The sequence below is a fragment of the Rattus norvegicus genome, chromosome X (genome assembly GCF_036323735.1).
Source record: "Rattus norvegicus strain BN/NHsdMcwi chromosome X, GRCr8, whole genome shotgun sequence".
Lineage (NCBI taxonomy): Eukaryota > Metazoa > Chordata > Mammalia > Rodentia > Muridae > Rattus > Rattus norvegicus.
Window position 1 is genome coordinate 69721860 of NC_086039.1, and position 16215 is coordinate 69738074.

The 16215-nt window shown below is 43.5% G+C and overlaps 1 protein-coding gene across 13 annotated transcripts in view; it reads right to left on the minus strand.

Moving 5' to 3' along the window:
• Positions 1 to 744: 744 nt before the first annotated feature.
• The window catches only part of P2ry4 (pyrimidinergic receptor P2Y4), a 35123-nt gene continuing 19652 nt past the window's right edge, over positions 745 to 16215 (minus strand). For 11 of the 13 annotated variants that reach the window (XM_039100015.2, XM_039100012.2, XM_063280275.1 and 8 more), the window contains 3 exons: positions 14609 to 14723; positions 6620 to 6758; positions 745 to 6382 (listed from right to left, as the gene is read on the minus strand). In XM_039100015.2, the coding sequence (XP_038955943.1) occupies positions 5291 to 6376 (1086 nt within the window). In that variant the 5' untranslated portion in view covers positions 6377 to 6382; positions 6620 to 6758; positions 14609 to 14723 and the 3' untranslated portion in view covers positions 745 to 5290. 13 annotated transcript variants of the gene reach the window in all.

The following is a 16215-nucleotide window of genomic DNA, read 5'->3' on the forward strand; positions in this document are numbered from 1 at the left end:
TTTGTTTTAACTGGGTGTCTCATACTTCCTAAAATCTCTTGGTACTTGATGCAGCAATTTATTTTCTTAGTAGTTTTTTTTTAATTCGAATGTTTAAAAAATTGGTCTGTCCTTTTAAAGCTCCCTTTTCCCTTGATGCCAGAAGCTTGACCTGTTTCCTTCCAACTCACCACTAATGCCATCCTTCAGGGTTCCATTCTTAGCCTCCTGCTTCCCACAAGGCTTCGTTTTTGTCATGATCTTAATTATCAATTCTAGGCAGCCCTCCAATGTGGGCTGCTCATCTGGTTTTATTCAAGTTGAAAACTACTGAAAAGGGTTCCCACCTATAGGAGCTGTAATAAATGCTTCTTCATTCATTGCTCCATGGCCTCTTCATCAGAGCCCTGACAAGTAGCTATTCCCATCCTAATTTAGTGATGAGGAAACTGAAGCTTGAAGAGATCAACTACCTTGGCTGAGTTAGCTAGGAAGTATAGGATGAAGGAAACAGAAAACTGTGAGGAAAGTGGAAGTCCAGCTACAGTAGCTCCTGTCTCATCCTCCTTAGCTTTATACACAGGTCAAGTAACCTACGTAGCAAAATAGAAAGGTTCTGGTTAAGGCTACTTCCTCTCAAAACATTTTTACGTGCTTGCCTCAACCCAGCTGTTCCTGATGTCCCTTTAGCTCTTTAATTCCTCCAGATTCAGGGAAGCATCTTAAAGTGGACGATATCCTGGAAAATAAACAACCACCTGAATTGCTAACATGTAATCATATATTACATATTTATTAAGCACCATTTATTTAAACAAACAGAATGATATTTGTTTAGCACTCTAGCACTGCACAGCCTCGCTGCAACCTGAAGAATTACATAAAGCTGAGATTATGATCTTCATTTCATAGATGATGAAATTCTGGCTCAAAGAATTTGAGTGACTCATCCAAGGTGGCACACCTGAGCCCCCTTTTGAGATTCAAGGCCAAACTTGGGTGTTCTGATCTTCGATCCTGTGTTCTTTTACCTATATTCCATTAACTCAAGAGGTTTACAGGTGGGGTACACAAGGCAAGCATGCATGAATAATTAACTGATAACTTAAATTAGTGTCCATAATTTCAAGAAATGTTTAAAAAAAGTGCCAACTGACTGATGTGGACAGTAATTTCAGGAAAAAAAAAATGGAGAGATCACTGTTGGTAAGAATTGATAGAGAAAGTCTCAGAAAATATGTGAGACCTAAGCCTGGTGCCTGAAAAATAGGTAAGACAAGGACAGTGGGGGGTGAGTATATTTGAGTATAGAGGTCAGACAGAAAGAGAGAACAGAGGTAAGAAAGTGCAAGTATTGTCTGGAGAAAGAAGAAAGAGACTGATTTACCTAGAGAAGTGTAGAAATGTAGCTCACTGGTACAAGGGCAAGACCTTAGGCTCTGTCCCAAGAGCCCTACCCCCTCCCACACACATACACACACAAAATAAACAAACAAACCAAAAAACCTGGAAAAGAGAAATTTGTTTTGAAGAACAATAGAAGCAATTCTTGAATTTCTGTCATTTTGACAAAGTATTTTGACAATTAAAAAAAGATCATCAAAGATTTCTAAGAGAGTGAGACTTTGAGAGTAGTATTAGACAGATTGATCTGACACTATGCATTTGTGTGGAAGGTGGCTGGAGGTAAGGATGAGACAGAAACCTATGACGTTGAGTCAGGGAGAAGGTAAAAAGAAGCAGCATTATAATGGTAGCATAGGGACTAGAGAACGAGGCCAATTACAACTGGCAAAGAGAGCAATGTCAGAACTTGGGGAGATAGGGAAAGAGTGGAGTTTCCCCATAGTGTTTGAGCCTAGGTGGTTTAAAGAAAGGTGTCATGAATAGAAATGAGCAAGATGAGTGGGAGAACTGGTTCAGGCAGTTTCATTTTTTAAATTATGGGTTAGAAGCAACAGTGGAAGATCTAGGTGAACCTATCCATCAGCCAGTTGAGTTTAGAGAGACAAAGGTCTGACCTAGCGCCAAGTTGGCATGGTAGAATGAACGGAGTCATGGGAAAGCAGTCCAGGGCCCAGTTTCTACCTGCAACTATGTAGAAAGTCACATGTATGACATTTCACTGGGATTGTTTCTTCATTGGAAAACGAATGGGAACCCAAGCTCTGTATGATCTCCAAGATCATTAAGGACTAGAAGCCAATTGACTTGTATTTACCTGCTATTTGTTCTGTCTAAGAGGAAATAAACAATCTGATGATCAATAGAGGATTAAATAATCTCACATGTCAACAATTGGACAAAAAAATGGTAGCAAAGAAGAGAGAGGAAGTAATCAACGAAAAGCAGAAGGAAAGCAATTCTAAATCTAGGGAATGAAACAAGGGAATGAAGTATTACAATAAGTGGGTTATATAAGTCAAATATGACCAATGATAGTATACATATTAAATAAGTATATTTCAATAGAAATATACCACTAAGATAGTAATTGGAGAGTAGTGCAAATAGTAAACATGGGAGAAAGTGTTCAATGCCATAAGTAAGCGAAGAAGTGAAATTAACAAATTGAATGTTTATCGTCCCCAAAGATTTCCTATAAAGTCTGATCCTGGAACAGCAATGGAACTAGGATAGCCATATATCATTGTGACAGTAAAAATGTATGCAGTCATTGTGAAAAATCACAATCTATAAAAACGCTCATGCTCTTTGGTCTGGTAATTTCACTCTTGAGAACTTGAACTAGAGTTAGAATTACAAAAAGATAAAAGTCACAAACAGGAAGATATTCAAATCACAGAAAAACTGAGCTTTCTAAGTTCAGTAATAAGGGAATAGCCTACTAAGATATAATCTACCAATGGGAGTAATTCTATGTAACTATTAAAATAATAAATGTGAAAGATTGCATCAACCTGGAGAAAGTTTACAATAAGAGAGGCTTATATGTATTTGTTTGTTTTGACACAAGGTCTCGCTATGTAGCCTAGGCTGACTATGTAGCCTAGGCTGACTATGTAGCCTAGGCTGACTTCCATCTTATGTCTGCCGTCAGCTCTTAAGACTATAAGCACACATCCCCACACCTTAACTGCACTAAAAAGCAGGTTTTTAAGAGATGTCTATGCCGTCGTTATACTTCTATAATACATGAGTTCAAACCAAGAAAATGTAGAGTATGGAAAACAGAAATTTGGGGTTGAAATAGGTGATATTTTCTCTCCACATTTCCTTCAGTGTTGTCATAGTGATATTATTTTAAATGTTATTTTTATATTTAAAATACATATAAAAAGGCATGCAGTAGAGTCAAGTAAAGTAGAGAGGTCAAAGAGGGATAAGAGTAGAGAAAATATTAACGTTTTTGCCAAAGATGTAATTTATGTTCTAAGTGCAGGAGAATGGGAGGAACTCGGATTGGGTGAGTTCAGAGGGATCCTGTAAGTGGGGTTTATAGCAGTGAAACTCAGAAACACTAAGTGAATGGTGGCACGATGAGACAGTCAGGTTATATCTTTTTTTTTAATGATGGTATAAAATCAGTGCTAAAAGTAACTGACAAAGATGAAAATAGAGGAATAAAGGACCAAGGCCCTTCATTAAGGGGCCACAGGGAAGAAAGTGATAAAGACAAAGCAGAACAATTATGCAGATATGAACGAAGCATCTAGAGAGGCATTGAGGTATTTACCCAGTCTGGTGCAGTATGTCTTGAATCCCAGCAATAGGGAAGCCAAAAAAATTAAATAAATAAATAAAAAGCAGGTGGATCTCAATGAGTTCAAGGCCATCCAGGTCTCTATGGCTAGTTCTAGCCTAGACAACAGTGCACAGCACAGTGAGATCTTGGGGAGAGACAGGAGGATAAAATAGTAGACCATGAAGTCCTGGAAGTTAGTCTTGACTAAGCATCTTGGAGTTACAGGACCCGATGATGGAGGAGCTTGAATGAGTTGTAATGAAGAGAATAATGTTACTATGTGGGGCCAATGAGTACAAGAGGTGACAGGCAAGGAGACTGTGCTCCTAAGAGTGGGAACCTGGTAAGAATCAAAAAGGCCACTTAATTTACTCCTAATAGAAGAACTCTTGGGCTTCAAGGGAGAGAGATCCATTTAAAGAGCAAAAAGGAGGGCATAGAGGTATCACAGTAAGTTGTTTTACTCTGTAGGCTAGTACCCCCCCTCACCTACTCTCCAGGCAGAGAGAACACTTGAAGCCAATAAGAATTTGGTATGCGTAGATGAGTAAGAGATCACAGAGGGCAGAGAAGGCTGGGGTCTGACTCAGAAGGCCAATAGGCTGTCAGGTGATTTCGCAGGAAAAGAGGCTGAAAAGAGACTGCCCTTCTCGTGAATGCCCGCCCAGAAACTCTTACTTCTCATGCTCAGGGTTCCTCAGCTCTATACACCCACCAGATCCTCCAGCTCCATAAGACCTGTGGCAAGAGGACTGGACAGGTGGGAAACTGAGTGCTCCACCCTGGTCTTGAAATCCTATAGCCTGACTAAAAAGAGCTGGTGACAGGTTTATCCTTTATCTAACTAGAGTTAGAAAAGAGAGAGAGAGCAGCGAAGAGTCAGTTCTAGGCGTCTACTCCTGTCACCACCCTAGCCTGCACAAACCTGCTTTGCCCACCAGTACTAGAACTTGAAGCCGTATACTATAGAGGTTTTCTTCCTTCTCGGTCAGGGCTGTCCGCTCCTCCTCTCATTAAACATTTGGGAGCTATCAAGCGTGTTCTCAGCAGTCCTAGAGGTAGGTGTAATCTCATTCCTGTTTCCAAGGCTGCTATAAACCTGGACCCTGCTTCCTGCGGCTCCTTAGTGTCAGCACCCAAGAGCATTATTCTCTTTTCATGGATGCTCAAGCTGGTATGTGGGGCTCTGCGAAGCAGACTCACAGGCCTTGTACCCTATTTCAGCACATTGGCAAATGTCTTTGTGAGGGAGCCAGGAAGTGGGTGTGGATGCTTACATGTGGCTTATATGGTATCTGTGCTATGCTATCACCCCAGCTTCCTGATTCAGTCTTTAGATTACTCTGCTCTTCACCCCTACAGTTGAATTCTCTACTCTGGTCAGAGAAATCCATGCCATGGAAGGACCTGGGCAAATGATACTGAGGTTCTAGAAACAGGAACAGTGGCCCCAGGTAGGGATAGAAGAAGAGAAAGTAGAGGCAGAGGAGTAGCTCCTTCAAACTTCGGCTATAAAAGAGGACAGCTGATGCCCCTGTCAAGTGATACTAACAAGCTCCCTCCCCTCTGCCCTGCAGTTAGTTCCCTTCATATCCAGCAGCAGGGTTACAATCGATCTCCCTCATAAGCAGAGAAGGTGCTGTCTTGGTGGGTGTCCGCCCACCTGCTGATGCTTTCCTCATGTAGAGTCACCAAGGCCAGGGAGGAGGCAGCTGTTCGGGGCTTGGGTTTGCTGCCTCGGCATAGCTGCTGGAGCTGGTTTCGATACTTGTCCCCCGTGAAGAGATAGAGCACTGGATCAAGACAGCTATTAGCACTGGCCAGGGGTCGAGTCACCTTGTAAACCACATTGACAATGTTCAGCACATGACAGTCAGCTTGCAACAGTCTTGCCTGGTAATAAATTGTGCGGGTGATGTGGAAAGGCACGAAGCAGACAGCAAAGACAGTCAGCACCACAGCAATGGTACGGAGGGAACGGAGCCGAGAAGATGACTGTCCAGCTCCTGGCAAAGGTCGATACAGTCGCCGGGCCATGAGTCCATAGCAGACCAGGGTGATCAAGAAGGGCAAACCAAAGAGCAGCACCATGACTGCCGAACTGAAGTAGACGTAGTGGTCAAACTCCTCTGGCAGAGTAGTGTCATGGCACAGGATGGTAGTTCCATTGGCATTGGTTGTCACAAAGAAAAGATTGGGCACGAGGCAGCCAGCTACTACCAACCAAACACCCAGGCAGAGAAGGCTTGCAAATCGAGGGCGGCCCCAGCGGATTGCCCGCAGTGGGTGGCAGATACCCAGGTATCGGTGCACACTGATGCAGGTGAGGAAAAGGACACTACAGTAGAGGTTCCAATAGAAGAGAAAGCGGACAAACTTGCAAAGGCCAGTGCCAAAGGGCCAGTGGTTTCTGGCAGCATAGTAGTAGACGAGGGTGGGCAGTGACAGCACATACAAGGTGTCTGACAATGCCAGGTGGAACATGTAGGTGGCTGTTGCATCCCAGGGTCGAAGGCGGAAGAGGAACAGCCAGAGGGTTGGAGCATTGAGGGCCAGGCCCAGCACAAACACAACTGCATAGCTCATAGGCAACAGGATGAACTTGAACTCCTCATTAAACCTACAATCACCATCTCCAGAACTTGGGCTGGGACCTAGTGATGTGAATAGCAAGGATTCTGCACTGGTCATGGCCCCCTACAAGTAGAAAGGACAGAAGTCAGTATCTGATTTCTTTAGTTTTCCAGTCCTGATGAACCTACAACAAAAAAGGAAAAGCACCCAGGAGAGCTAGAAGGAGCTCCATGTGCAACCCAGGCCTACCCAGCCCCTACCCAGGTCCCTTAGCCCAGCCTCTACCCAACACCCTTAGCCCAGCCCCTACCCAACACCCTTAGCCCAACTCCTACCCAGCTTCCTTAGCTCAGCTCCTACCTAGCTTCCTTAGTCCAGCCCAGGGACTGATGGCATCAGACAGAGCTTGGGCTCAGGTAGGCAGTCAATGATGTTCTGCAACTTCCTCTGTCCTGCAGAACCTGGCTAGCTGAAGAGGGTGGAGGCTTACCAGCACCATCTAAAGGGAAGACACCCAGGCTCAAATTGTCATCTAACTCACCACCACAGCTCTGTCCTCCCTCTCCTCTCACCTTTGTTCTAGTTCTTTGTACTCTTATTTCCCCCTGATGCAGCCCCACTTCACGCCTGCTTCCAGCCCAGGAGCACCACCACCACCACCCTTGCCTAGGAACCTTGGCAAGACTCCTACCGGGTGCCCTTGAAGCTGAGCCCAGCTGACTCTGTCACCCTTCCTCTTGGCAGCCAGAGGGCATCTTGTTGGGGGTGGGACTTGGGGTGGGGCCTATTTTTTCCTCCTGTCCCATCCCTAAGATTACCAGAGCTAGAAAAACCCTTGGAGGGTTATCTGGTCCAACCCACTCAGCACACAGATTGGGAAACTAGGACCTAGTGAGATTACTGTTTAACAGCTTCACAATGATTGTGTACACAAGGAGACATTCAGGTTTACAGATAAAGAGGCAGGCCACTGAAGATAATTAAATTACAGGAAGATCATATAAGTTTATGGGTGTAGAAACATGGGAAATGAATTTTTACATGGACAACAGCAAGTCAACACACTGAAGGACTTTTGAAAATGTAAACTACTGATAATCATCTTAACTCTGTGTGTATTTCATTATAGCAAATGTTTATCTAGACTTTATTCTATGCTAGGCACTGTTCTAAGGACTTTATACCTGTTGATGGTACCACAGGTTCTCTATCAAGTAGGCTCTATAACTGTTCTTACTTTACTGATGAGAAAATTAAACCACGGATAGTTTGGGTATTTTGATGACTCATGGTGGGGCTGGAGAGATGGCTCAGTGGTTAAGAGCACCGACTGCTCTTCCAGAGGTCCTGAGTTCAATTCTCAGCAACCACATGGTGGCTTACAACCATCTGTAATGAGATCCAATGCCCTCTTCTGGTGTGTCTGAAACAGCGACAGTATATTCATATACATTAAATAAATAAATTTTAAAAAAAAGAAAAGTATTTGATGACTCGTGGTAAAAATCAAGACTTGAACCCAAACAAGCCTGCCATGGACCAAACTCTAACAACAATGACTTAATAAGTATGATAACTTGATCCTCCAAGCTACTGACTCTAATCAGGAAAAGGGTCAACAAACCTTTCCTGGGAGCTTTTGGTTCTAGGCCCTGGTAGTGCACTAAGAGTGAACGAAACAGATCAAAAACTGCCAGCCTAATAGAGATCACAAAATTGTGGAGATAATACTAAATCAATAAAACATATAGAATATGATCACTGTTATAATGAAAAACAAAGAAGATAATGAAGAAGAATTTGTTGTTTTGAATATTGGAGTGACTTGAGGAGCAGGAATTTTGAGGAAGGAAACAGAATATGAGGTCAGAACAGTTGAGAGGGACTGGAACCTGAAGGTTCTTGTGAGTTAGTGAAAGACTTTTACTGATTGGAAGAAAGCTATAGAGGGTTTGGAGAAGAGAAGTGTCATGGTCTGACTTACTCTCTAGACAACTCTGTTCTGAGACTAGACAGCAGGGTTGGTAGCACAAGAAAAGGCTTTTGCAGATGATGGCTGCGTGGACCAAGGTGAGAGAGGTAACAAGAAGTCATCATGTTCTGGGTAGAATGTGAAAACAGACAAAGTTTATTGATGTGGGGTATGAAAGGAAAAGAAGTCAAGAGTAGCCCTAAGCCAGCAGCCTGGTTACAATTAACAAGCACATGCTTATAATGTCACTACTTGGGTTAGGAGGATAAGGCAGGAGGATTGCTCCAAGTTCAAGGCCAGAGCATGGGTCTCATACTAAATCTCTGTCAAAGAAAAAAGATGATTCCAGGTTTCTTTCCTGGGTGACTAGAAGAGAACTCTTGTTAACAAGCTCAGGAAGGGCTATAAGAAAGCAGGTTTGGGGAGAGAAGGGAAGTTCATTTTCCAGCATGTATGTTTTCAGATGCCTATGACACATGTAAGAACAGATGGCCAGGAAATAGTTCATATCTCCCTGTGGATGCCAGCCAATAAACTTCCCTAACACATCCCACCCCTTCCTACACAGCACCTTGTCTCTCTCCATCACTCCAAGAGAACTTTGTCTTAATACAGTAGAGAAGGCATGCAGAGTAAGCTTCCACTATTAAAAGCCTAGTGTCAGAGAACAGTTATGAGCAACTGTGGATCTGAGGCTTCTGGAGATAACTGGGACTTTGTAAGTATCACTGTCTTGGGCATACAAGGCAAATTGGGTGTGGAGGATGCTGTGGATAAGGTTCGCAGTAGTCGTTGGGAGGCTGAGCAGGCTGGAGCAGAATCTTTAAGCTGGGAAGTAATGAAGACTCGGAACCTGATCCTCAGGTCCTAAGAATGTAACCTAACTGCGTCCTAGAAGGGAGAGGAGGAGGTAAGCTTGCAAAGGAGGCTCTAGATTCCAGGATCTAGATCTCTTGGAAGAGCTACAATCCTGGATCAGGGGGTGGAGGGTGGACCTGGACACTCTGCCTTGTTTCAGGGTGGAATTACAAGTCCTGGACTACCGAATACTAGTATGTGACATAAAAAGCCCAAGTGTTTGGAACCAGGTGAGCTCGAATTCAAATCCTTTTTCTGCTTATTAACTGTATAACCCTAGGCACCTGGCATATGGTATAAAAAGCCCAAGTGTTTCGGGCCAGTCAGCTTGAATTCAAACCCTTGCTCTGTTTATTAACTGTATAACCCTAGGTATTTATTTGTGACAATTTCCTCACAAGTGAAATGGGGGTAGTAATATCAAACTATAGGTATCAGAATATGAACTGATCAGTAGGTGTAAGTCTTTTTTTTTTTTTTTTTTTTTTTTTTTTTTGGAGCTGGGGACCGAACCCAGGGCCTTGCGCTTCCTAGGTAAGCGCTCTACCACTGAGCTAAATCCCCAGCCCCAGGTGTAAGTCTTAAAATGCTGCAAATCTCTAATACTTTCCTTCACATTATTCTGTTCCCAGGGACAACAATGGCCTCTTCAGTTCAAGTGAAGGGTGTCCCAAGACTTGGTGTAGACTCGAGCCATGGAGAAGTGTCACATTAGAAAACATCCAGCCTGAGCCAGCTTCCTGCTCTACTGCTTCAAGCTGGCTTAACTCGGGTTCCACTGACTTAGGTCTGCCAGGCTTCAATGGCCTGAAGTACAAGCAGGCTTGGGCTTGTCCTGGACACAGCTGCAATAACAGCTGCTGCTTCCACTGCCGCCCAGTGGCTACTTCAGGAAAAGACCTCCCCAATATTCCCAATGGCCGTCCCAGCTTCTGGCCCCCTCCGGAAGGAAACCAAGCACCATAGACCACACTCCTTGCCTCTGAACTGCTTCTTCACTTTGGTCTCTGTGGCTTGCATCACACGGCTTCTGCTATTCTGGTAGACACTCCTGACTCCTTTCTCTGGCTCCCTTTTGTCATCCTTCCACCAAATGTGACCCTTTCCCAAATCAGGCTCCCCTCCCTGCCACCACCCTCCTTCCTCTTCTCTTCCCCTCATCACCTCTCTCTCACTTTCCCCTTTCCAGCATTCCTCAGAAAACCACCCTCATGATTTTAACTGCCATTTGATGTTATCAATAATTCTCTTTTATTTTGTTTTTGAGACAAGATCTTGCTCACGTTTGTTTTAAACTCGCAATGTGCCACCCTGCCTCCTTAGTGCTGTTATTATAATATATACTACCACACCTGGAAGATGTTATCGTGATTCCAACGAAGAGATTCTAACATAGTTCTCCCCACCCCCCCTCTCACACACACACATACTCACTCACTCACTCACTCACTCTTCCATGTCCCCCTATAAATTTCTTTCTCAAAGCTGGAGAGAAAGCTCAGTACATAAGAGTAATTGTTCCTCTTACAGAGGACTTGGGTTTGGGGCCCAGCACCCACATCTGGCTCACAACCACCTGTAATTCCAGACATCCCTGTCTGGCCTTTGTCTTTGTGGCACCTACACTCAGGTGCACCAAAACACACATACACACATACATAATTAAAAATAGATATTTAAAAGTACTTCTCTCATGCTTTCATGGCATTTGATTTTCATAGAAATTATGACACATATAGATTTCCAATAATTATACTCAGTTGTGTTTTTATCCATTTCCTTCTGTTCCTCTCACCCCTAAACTAGACCCAAAGCTCATGTCCTCACAGCCTTCTTATAAAGTTATGATCTAGAAAAAACAGCTTCTCCAAATGAGGTGTATGGTTGTTCAAAATCGCTTCTCAACTCAGAGTTAAGAAAGCAGGTACCAAACTTGGATCTCACTGTAAAAGAAAGAAAGAAAGAAAGAAAGAAAGAAAGAAAGAAAGAAAGAAAGAAAGAAAGAAAGAAAGAAAAGAAAAGAAAGAGAGAGAGAGAGAGAGAGAGAGAGAGAGCGAGCAAGCAGGTACCTTGTACATAGTAGGCATTCAGTCAGTATTGAGTGAATGAGAGTTGTGGATTTTTAAGTTGAATGGTTTCTACATCTATAACCTACCCCTAGAGAGGTGGTTTGTTGTAGATTATGTCCACATGGATATTTGATATCAATTCACTACTTAATACATAAATGTTTCCATACCATTATCAGTGATAACCATTCCATTCTACTACTCCAGTTTCCCCCAGTCCTCTCCTTCCTGGTCCCTCAACATATGTCTGTGGTTTACTTGGGCGCCAGAGTAGAAAATGGGCAAAGACATGTTTCCTAAGCTCTTTAATTTAGAATGGAGGGAGGAAGGGAGAGAGGAAGAGAGAAAAGGAAAGGGGGTGGGAAGAAGGAAGGGAGGGAGGGAGGGAAGGAGGGAGGAAATGAATGGGAGGTAACATTGAAAAACAAAGCCAGACAGTTCCAGCTTCATAACCTATCAGCTGTGGGACTAAATAAGCCTCCCTTGGAAAAGCAGACAGTACACATAAGAACTCAGCACAGTGTCTAGCTGGTGCCATCAGCATCATTGTTAGTAGGTGTATTTTGGAGGCTATATTCGGAGTCTCTTCCTTATGAAGTGAAAAAATGAGGTCACCTCCTGAGACTTAAAGCTTGATGGATAGAAATAGTAATCAGAAGCCTGGATAATCCAAACTTACTAACAAAATCACATGCAAAGTGAGGCACCTGCAGTTAGACTCAAGTTAGGCTCTGCTCACGCTGCCTCTAGTGCACCTTTTTAAGAAATTAGGAGGAGGGGTTAGAACAGAGCCTTACCACATATTCCAGGCTTCCCTGTAACTCACTATGGATTCTGGGCTGGCCTTGAACTAGGCAATCCTCCTACCCTGGCCTCCACAGTGCTAGCACTACAGGCATGCGACACCACGCCTAGCTTAGTGTGCCTTCCTTGCCTTTCTAAATGTGATCCTGTAGGTAGTCCCCGGTAGCTGATCCATCTATCACCTTTCCATCCTCCCCCACTGAGCCAATGCCCTTGTTCGCATCCCACTCAAATCTGTTGATTTGGAAAGAATATAAGAGCCAGAGAAAGGTGGGGGAGCCGTGTGGAACACTGAGTTCCAGGCCCGGCATGGCTGTTCCAGTCCTGGACTCACTGCAGCTATAATTACCTGTTCAAGATCTGCACAGAATTGAGCTCATCTACACCCCCATTGTGGAAGGGAGAGGAGCTCCTGAGGCCCCACTCCCTCCCTGAGGATTTATGGATAGCTAATGGCTCATGGTAGAGAGGGTGAGAGGTTTTCTTCAGTGGTGTTGCTGCTGGCAAGATGCCTCCTGCTTCCGTAAACAAAGTCTACCCCATGCTCCTGTAAACAACCCCAATCTCATTGGGTCATAGAAAACAGACATGAAAATATAAAGAGGATTACTTAGGAAGAGGGGGAAGGGGACAAGAAAGAGTAATGAGTGTGAACACGGTCAAAATACATCATGCTCATGTCTAGAAATGTTACAATGAAACCTAGTATTAAGTATAATTAACACATGCTAATAAGATATTTTAAAATCTGTTGATTTGCTTTCAGTTATAATAACAGAAAATTTCAGCTAACTTTAAAAAGAGAAAAATGTATATTAGCTTTCGTTTAAGTCCAGGAAGAGATTCAGCAGTTCAGTAATGTCATATGAAGCTAGATTTGTTCCATCTTTCTGATCTGCAACCCTCAGCATGTTGTGAGGAACGTTCCTGGTCACAAGGGGACTGTGGCAGTTTGTGCGTTGCATCCAAACTTGGCACTATTCAATGAGAAGAGAGGAAGGCCTCTCTTCCTGTGTATTTATTTTTATCCCTCAGGAAACCTTTTTCAGAATCTCTCCAGCATATTACCCCTCACATCTCAGTGGCCTGAATTTCATCATGCCTAGCTAACCCAGTCACTTTCAAGGAGATGAAACAACCCTATCTGATTTATTAAGAGGAACACCGGAGGAGGGTAGATACCTCTAAAAATAGGGACTCTCTCTACAAAGACGGGGACCAGGCTACTGAGTTGGTATGCAATCCTGTCTGCTGCAGTCCTGTCTGTAAATAAGGCCATCCCTTCTTCATACAGAGGTGTGATTATCACATCCTAACTGGAAGGTCTAGTAGGAATATCATTGGGGTTTGCAGAGTGGAGTGGAAAGGACCTGAAAATACTGTTCCCTCCCAACAGTGTATCAGAGATGTATTTCTTTGCTCTCTTACCCCTGCATCCTTGGAAAATGCAGATACTCTGGGTCAAATGAAAAGAGAGTGATAGTTTTCTTTAGGGGATTTTTTAATAGGAAAGCGGCGACATTTGTTGGGGGAATGCGGGTGGACATAGGAGTATTGGTTTCCTACGAATATTAAACTAATTATCACAGACTTGACTTAAGATAACACATGATAGTTCTCTTCTTATAAATCCCAAGGTCAGACATCTGAACTCAGCATCAATGGCTAAAATCAAGGTGTCGGCAGAGCTTTACTTAAAGTGCGAGAATCACCTTGCAACCTAAGTCTGAAGAGAATCTATCCCTTTGTTTTCAGCCTACAGAGCTGTATCCCACAGCACTGGCTTCTTCTTCAGTCTACAGAGCCAGCAGCGACAGCATCTTGCTTCTTTCTTCTATTGCTATTCTTCTATCTTGCTTCTATTCTTCAGTCAAATCTGGTTTATGTTTGTTTGTTTGTTTGTTTGTTTGTTTGTTTGTTTTAGACAGGGTCTCACCATGTAGTACTAGCTGGCCTGGCATTCGCTATGTAACCAGGCTGGCCTCGAACTAACAGAGATCCATCTGCTTCTGCCTCCCAAATGCTAGAATTAAAAGTGTGTGTCATCACACCCACATTGCCTCTCTTTCAATAATAAGACTAATGACTCCATTTGGGCCCACTTGGATAATCCAGAATAATCTCTCTATTTTAAGGACCCTAATTACATCTGTAAAATCCCTTTCACCATGTAAGGTAATGTCTATAGGCTTCAATGATTATGACCTGCTGTTTAGGGGTCAATATTTAGCCCATCATATTAAGTAAGAATTCACTGAAGTGCTCTCAAGATTTGTTTATTATTCTGGGCATGGTGGCATATGTCTGTAATCTCAGAACTGTAGAAATTAAGGCAGGAGTTGTATTCCAGGCTAGCCTGTGCTAAACCATAAGACCTTGTCTCAAAAAAAAAAAGATTTGCACATTTTACCATCTACAGATTTCATCACCGCCTCAAATTACAAATATTCAGAAATAAAAGAGAGAATGATTTGAGTGCAATCAGAGTAAGCAGTTAAAGACATACACGGTCTCCTTTCTTCCCACCGAGGGGGCTATAACCTGACTAGAAAGGGGGAATAATAAACACCTAAAAGGGAGAGTGGGGCTTTGAGTGTGAGTCTGGTGAAAGTTAGGCCCAAAATAGATTGATCCTTGTTTTATTACCTAGCCCATAATCACAACCTTAGCAAGTCTCCATCTTCTCCCCACATGCTGAAGCGTAGTTTCTGTCTCCTTAGAGTCTCAGTAGAATCTGGGCTGTCCAGCTACCTGGGAGTGCCTGTGAAAGACAGAACAATTAATGGAGAAGACCCTGAGGTGCACACCGGTCACAAAGGGCACCAGCTGACTCAGTCGGCTGATTACTATCTAGGGATTCCATCTAGATGTTAGAGGCAGATGTTGGAATCTGCAGGGCACTTGCTGGATTTCCAGATTCTTGGGACCTAAAGGAATTGGAGAGAAACATCTGGATAGTGGTAGACTGCTTCTTAAGAAAGAGAACATTTCCAATCAAGGAAGTGAACCAGAGAACTGGAAGCTTGATGGCACTGGGCTACAAGAGGTATGACTTTTCAGACGTCATGAATATAGTACGGACCTTTTCTAGCATGTGTATATCAGGACTTTTTTCACATGGGCACTCTGTCTCATATATTTAGCCTTTGGTTGTGAGTTCTAGGATCTTTCACAGTCATTAGTTTCCTTCATATGCTAATTTTTCAGACAGGGTCTCTCTATATAGCCCTGGTTGTCCTGGAATTCAGAGATCTACCTGCCTCCACCTACTGAACGCTGGGATTAGAGACATGTGCCACCACACCCAACCATATGTTAATTTTCTGTCTCCACCCTACATAGGGCCTTGGGTGAAGAAAGGCTTGGGTGAAGACCCAGCTCAGCCAGTCTTCTAAACCACAGCCATAGCTATCCAAGGACTAGAGAGCCCATCTCAAGAATTGAAGACTGTGGATATAAGTAAATCCTATAGACCAGCTAGGTCTAAGGGGGATCAGAGTCCTAGATCCTCAGATCTTGGAGTTTTCAATTCTATATGCTTCATGCCTTCAGAGGTGGGCCCAAGGCCCTATGAGAAAAACAAGAAATAGATGTCCTGACAGCTGTAGGGACAAAAATACCTCTAATTCTGTAAGAGTGGTCACACAAGGTGAGGGAAGCTGCTTAGAGCATGGACCTAGTTTCAGGGATTGGAAGGGCTGAAGAGCTGGGCACTGGGAGGTAGGGAAGTTATTCTAGGTCTGGGTCAGACAGTGTCAATTGCCTATTCCCTGCGAGTGTAATAATGTTCAGTCCATCTAGCAGAGAACCTGCCTCTAGTCCAGGAGTGCTGTGATACCTTCCTTTCTGATAAGAAAAGAAAGCCAAGGATCTCCTGCCTCATCACCAACAGATGATGGATTCCTGCTGTGCACTGCAGCTGAGAGAATGGGGTTTCTGATTGATATCAGACTTCAAGAGTCCAAAGTCTCAAGTGGAGGAACGTGGGTAAGGGCTACTCTTTCCCATGATCTTGGCTTTCCTGTGGTCTGGAAAATTCCAGAGACTGGAATGTGACACAAGTTGCTCAGATAAACCAAGGTCCACACTGTGAACTCTAATAGTTTTACCCTTCGTTATGCTTCACCTTTCTCTTGATTTTGGTCCCAGCCTTCATATGCAAGGTTTCACAAGTCCAATACCCATTAATTTCCTTCTCAAATGCTCCTACCAGTAACTGTTAGGTCTAAATCCCAGGACAAATGGCTGAGGTG